At 58.1% G+C, this 3,824-nt stretch overlaps 1 protein-coding gene across 1 annotated transcript in view; it reads right to left on the reverse strand.

Annotated features, from left to right (window-relative positions):
* Positions 1 to 2,609: 2,609 nt before the first annotated feature.
* LOC104500345 (26S protease regulatory subunit 6B-like) overlaps positions 2,610 to 3,824 on the reverse strand; it is a gene marked incomplete at its 5' end in the record, with an annotated part of 1,789 nt that continues 574 nt past the window's right edge. The window contains 6 exon segments of the mRNA XM_010143976.1: positions 2,610 to 2,723; positions 2,962 to 2,982; positions 2,984 to 3,018; positions 3,362 to 3,419; positions 3,554 to 3,563; positions 3,694 to 3,799. Coding sequence (XP_010142278.1) covers positions 2,610 to 2,723; positions 2,962 to 2,982; positions 2,984 to 3,018; positions 3,362 to 3,419; positions 3,554 to 3,563; positions 3,694 to 3,799 — 344 coding nt within the window.

The following is a 3,824-nucleotide window of genomic DNA, read 5'->3' on the forward strand; positions in this document are numbered from 1 at the left end:
TCTGGGATGGAACCCCTAGTTGGTCAGTGTACGGTCACCTGACCTGTCTGCTCCTCCCTGCAGATGCGGCCTCTCCCTTCCTCTCCCCCACTGTGGGACACAGGGTGCAGCGGTGCCCTTGGTCTGCCCAGCAGCGTCAGCCAGAGCCTTTGTGCACCCCAAGCCCTGGCCGTGACTGGGACCATCCAGTGCTGCCACTGCCAGCAGCAGCCACTGTCTGCACAACCCCGCGCTGACCTGCCAAAACTCCAGACCAATGGCAGACACTCTCTGTTGCCTTCTGCCCCCTTCCCCTCCTTTTCCCACAGAGGGGAGAGAGAAAAGGAGCGAGAGAGAGAGACTGATGGGTTGGGAAAGAAAACGGAACCTGCTGTCATGAGAATAATGACAATGGAATGAACTAGATACAAATCTGGACAACACCAACAGTGACCCCAACCTCCCGATGGCACCACGTCCCCGTCAGCACTGGTGCTCGGGCAAGCACTGGGGAAGACCCAGGCTGCGCTCAGCAGCAGATGGGAACCAGATGCAGGAGCTGAATTCTGAAACTGGTTTCATGGTTGACCCCTGTGACCCCTCAGCTTTATCCCAGATGTGACGTCTCTGGGGTGGAACCCCCTAGTTGGTCAGTGTAGGGTCACCTGACCTGTCCTCTCCTCCCCGCAGCTGCGGCCTCTCCCTTCCTGCCCCACCATGGGACACAGGGTGCAGCAGTGCCCTTGGTCTGCCCAGCAGCAAGTGTCAGCCAGAGCCTTTGTGCACCCCAAGTCCTGGCCGTGACTGGGACCATCCAGCGCTGCCACTGCCAGCAGCAGCCACTGTCTGCACAACCCTGCCGTGACCTGAAGAAAGTGCCATCACGGAGCAGAGACAGAGCTGGACAGTGACACCCCTGAGCAGGAGGAGTTCTGTTCTGACCCAGACCAGGACACTCGCTGGCACTATCCCACCAATGGGAGCTAAGCCCTCCCAGGCTTAGCTCCAGCGAGCCTGGAGATGGCTCCATGGACCTTCCCTTGTCTCCAAGGTTGTCTCCATGGATGTTCCCATGTGCCCAGGGTTGTCCCCATATCTCCAGGGACATCCCCAGCCTGTCCCCAAGAACACCCCCATGTCCCTAGTATTGTCCCCATGGACATCTCCAGGTTGTCCCTGTGTCCCCAAGATCATTCCTGTGGACATCTTCCTGTCCCCAAAGTTATCCCTGTGTCCCCAAGATCAATCTCATATCCCCAGATGGCCCCATAGACATTCTAAGGTTGTCCCCATGTCCCCAGGAACATCCCCAGGCTGTCCCTGTGTCCCCGAGGTTGTCCCCATGGACATCTCCATGTCCCAAAAGTTGTCCCCATGAACATCTCCAGATTGTCCCCACGTCCCCACCATCCCTATGGACATCTCCCTGTCCTCAAGGCTGTCCCTGCAACCCCAAGGTGGATCCCATGTCTCCACATGACTCCCGAGACATCCCAAGGTTGTTGCTATGGACCTCGCCATGTCCCCTAGGTCATCCCTGTGTTCCCAAGATCTCCCTATGGACATCTCCATGTCCCCAGTGTTGGTCCCATAAACATCCCCGTGTCCCTAAGGTTGGTCCCGCATCCTCAGACATCTCCATGGACCTCCCCAGGTTCTCCAAGTTCCCATGAACATCTCCATGTCTGAAATGTCCCCGTGTCGCCATGGACATCTCCAGATTCTCCCTGTGTCCCTATCATCCCTATGAACATTTCCCTGTTCCCAAGACTGTCCCCCAAGATGGATCCCGTGTCCCCATATGGCTCCATAGACATCCCAAGGGTGTTCCTATGGCCCCCTCATGGTCCCAAGTTTGTCCCTGTCTCCCCAAGATAATCCCTGAGGAGGTCCCCATGTCCCCTAGGCTTTCCCCGTGTCCCATAGTTGGCCCCATGTCCCCATGGACATCCCCAGATGGCCCCATGGACCTCAAATTGTCCAAAAGTTCATCTCCATAGATGTTTCCATGTCCCCAAGATCATCCCTATGGACATCCCCATGTCTCCAAGGTTGTCCCTATGGTTCCAAGATAATCCCTAACAACATCCCCATGTCCCTGAGGCTGCCCCTGTGTCCCCAAGGTGGTGCCCTGGCCCCATGGACATACACAGCCTGTCCCCATATCCCCAAGGTTGTTCCCATGGAAGTTTCCATGTCCACAAGGTTGCCCCTGTATCCTCAGATGGCTCCATGGACCTCTTCCAGGTTGTCCTCACGTCTCCAAAGTTGTCCCTATGGATATCTCCATGTCCCCAGGCTTGTCCCTGCTCCCCCAAGGACATTTCCACATCCCCATGGTTGACCAAATGTCCCCAAGGCTGTCCCCATGAGCATCCCCATGTCCCTTTAGCGCTCCCTATGGACTTCCCCATGTCCCCAAGGCTGCCCCTGTGTCTCCAGGGCTGTCCCCCGATCATCCCCCTGTCCCCAAGACTGTCTCCATGTCCCCAGACACCTCCATAGACCTCCCCAGGTTCTCCTCACGTCCACCTCCATGTCGCCAGGCAGGCGCAGGCTGGACAGGTGGCAGCTGGGGTGGGTTGAGGTTTATTGTGGGTGCCTGGACTGTCCCCAACATCTCCGAGCTGTCACTTGTGGAACTCATGCTTCTGCTCCTCCTTCTTGATGATGGTCTTATAGGCCTTCTTGAAGTTCTTGGCCAGCACAATGTACCGGTTCTCCCTCACCACCAATGTGCCACCCTGGAGACAGGCCACTGGGCCACCAGGTCACCCTCAGCCACCATGGGGATGGGCCACCAGATCACCCAGATCTTCTGCAGTCAACCCCACCACCTTGGTCATCCCCACCACAATGCAGGGAGGTGGCACCTCCTGCCAACCTGCTGCCATCATGGAGGAATGCAGCACCCTTGTCATCCTACCGTGCTGACACGGGGACATGGCACCCATTTTCCCTCCCTGTCCCTCCATCACCCACCTTCTGGCAGATGGAGTTGACGGTTGGCCCCCAAGAATTTGTCCAGCTGAGCCATGTCTAGGTGAGGGTGAAAACATCCGCTCCTCCATGTCCCCTCTGCAGTCCCTGATGTGCCCTGGAGTGCCCCCCTATCCCTACGGTGTCCCTGACGTCCCCTTGGAGTCCCTGACACACTCTGAGGTCCCTGATGTCTCCATGCTGCTCCAAATAATCCCTGGGCCATTCCCCTGGGGTCCCAGATGTCCCCCAAAGTTCCTGGTGTCCCCATGATGACCCCAACCCCAACATCTCCCTGGGGTTCCTGATGGCCCCAGAGGATTCCAGCTCCTCAGGCCACCCCTTGGGGTTCCCACCACCCCTGTGTCCTCATGCTGAGGTGTCCCCACATGTCCCCAGATACAGTCCTCAAGGTCCATCTCCTCAGACAGGTTCATCTTCCCGGCTTGGCCAACGTGGTCCTCCCGCAGCCGGGGGGGGCCGTACATGAGGCACCCCATGGGAAGGTTGATGCCGATATGGGTGAGGACATGACACCCAGTGGTGATGTTGTGGGTCACCGAGGATCCCCCCGCCCCCCACCCTGGGGTGTCACGTGGTCAAACCTACCCGTAGAGTTCAAAGTGGGTGAGGGGCAGCTCCACAGCCTCCTGCACCTCCTGCTCCTGGATGATGTTGTGGGTCACCGAGGATCCCCCCGCCCCCCACCCTGGGGTGTCACGTGGTCAAACCTACCCGTAGAGTTCAAAGTGGGTGAGGGGCAGCTCCACAGCCTCCTGCACCTCCTGCTCCTGGATGTTCCTGACTGTAATGTCTACCTACATCACATCCAGCTTCTGGTCTGCAACAGGAGTGGGTCATCAGCC

This window comes from Buceros rhinoceros, unplaced genomic scaffold (assembly GCF_000710305.1).
Source record: "Buceros rhinoceros silvestris isolate BGI_N320 unplaced genomic scaffold, ASM71030v1 scaffold3909, whole genome shotgun sequence".
NCBI classification, from domain to species: domain Eukaryota; kingdom Metazoa; phylum Chordata; class Aves; order Bucerotiformes; family Bucerotidae; genus Buceros; species Buceros rhinoceros.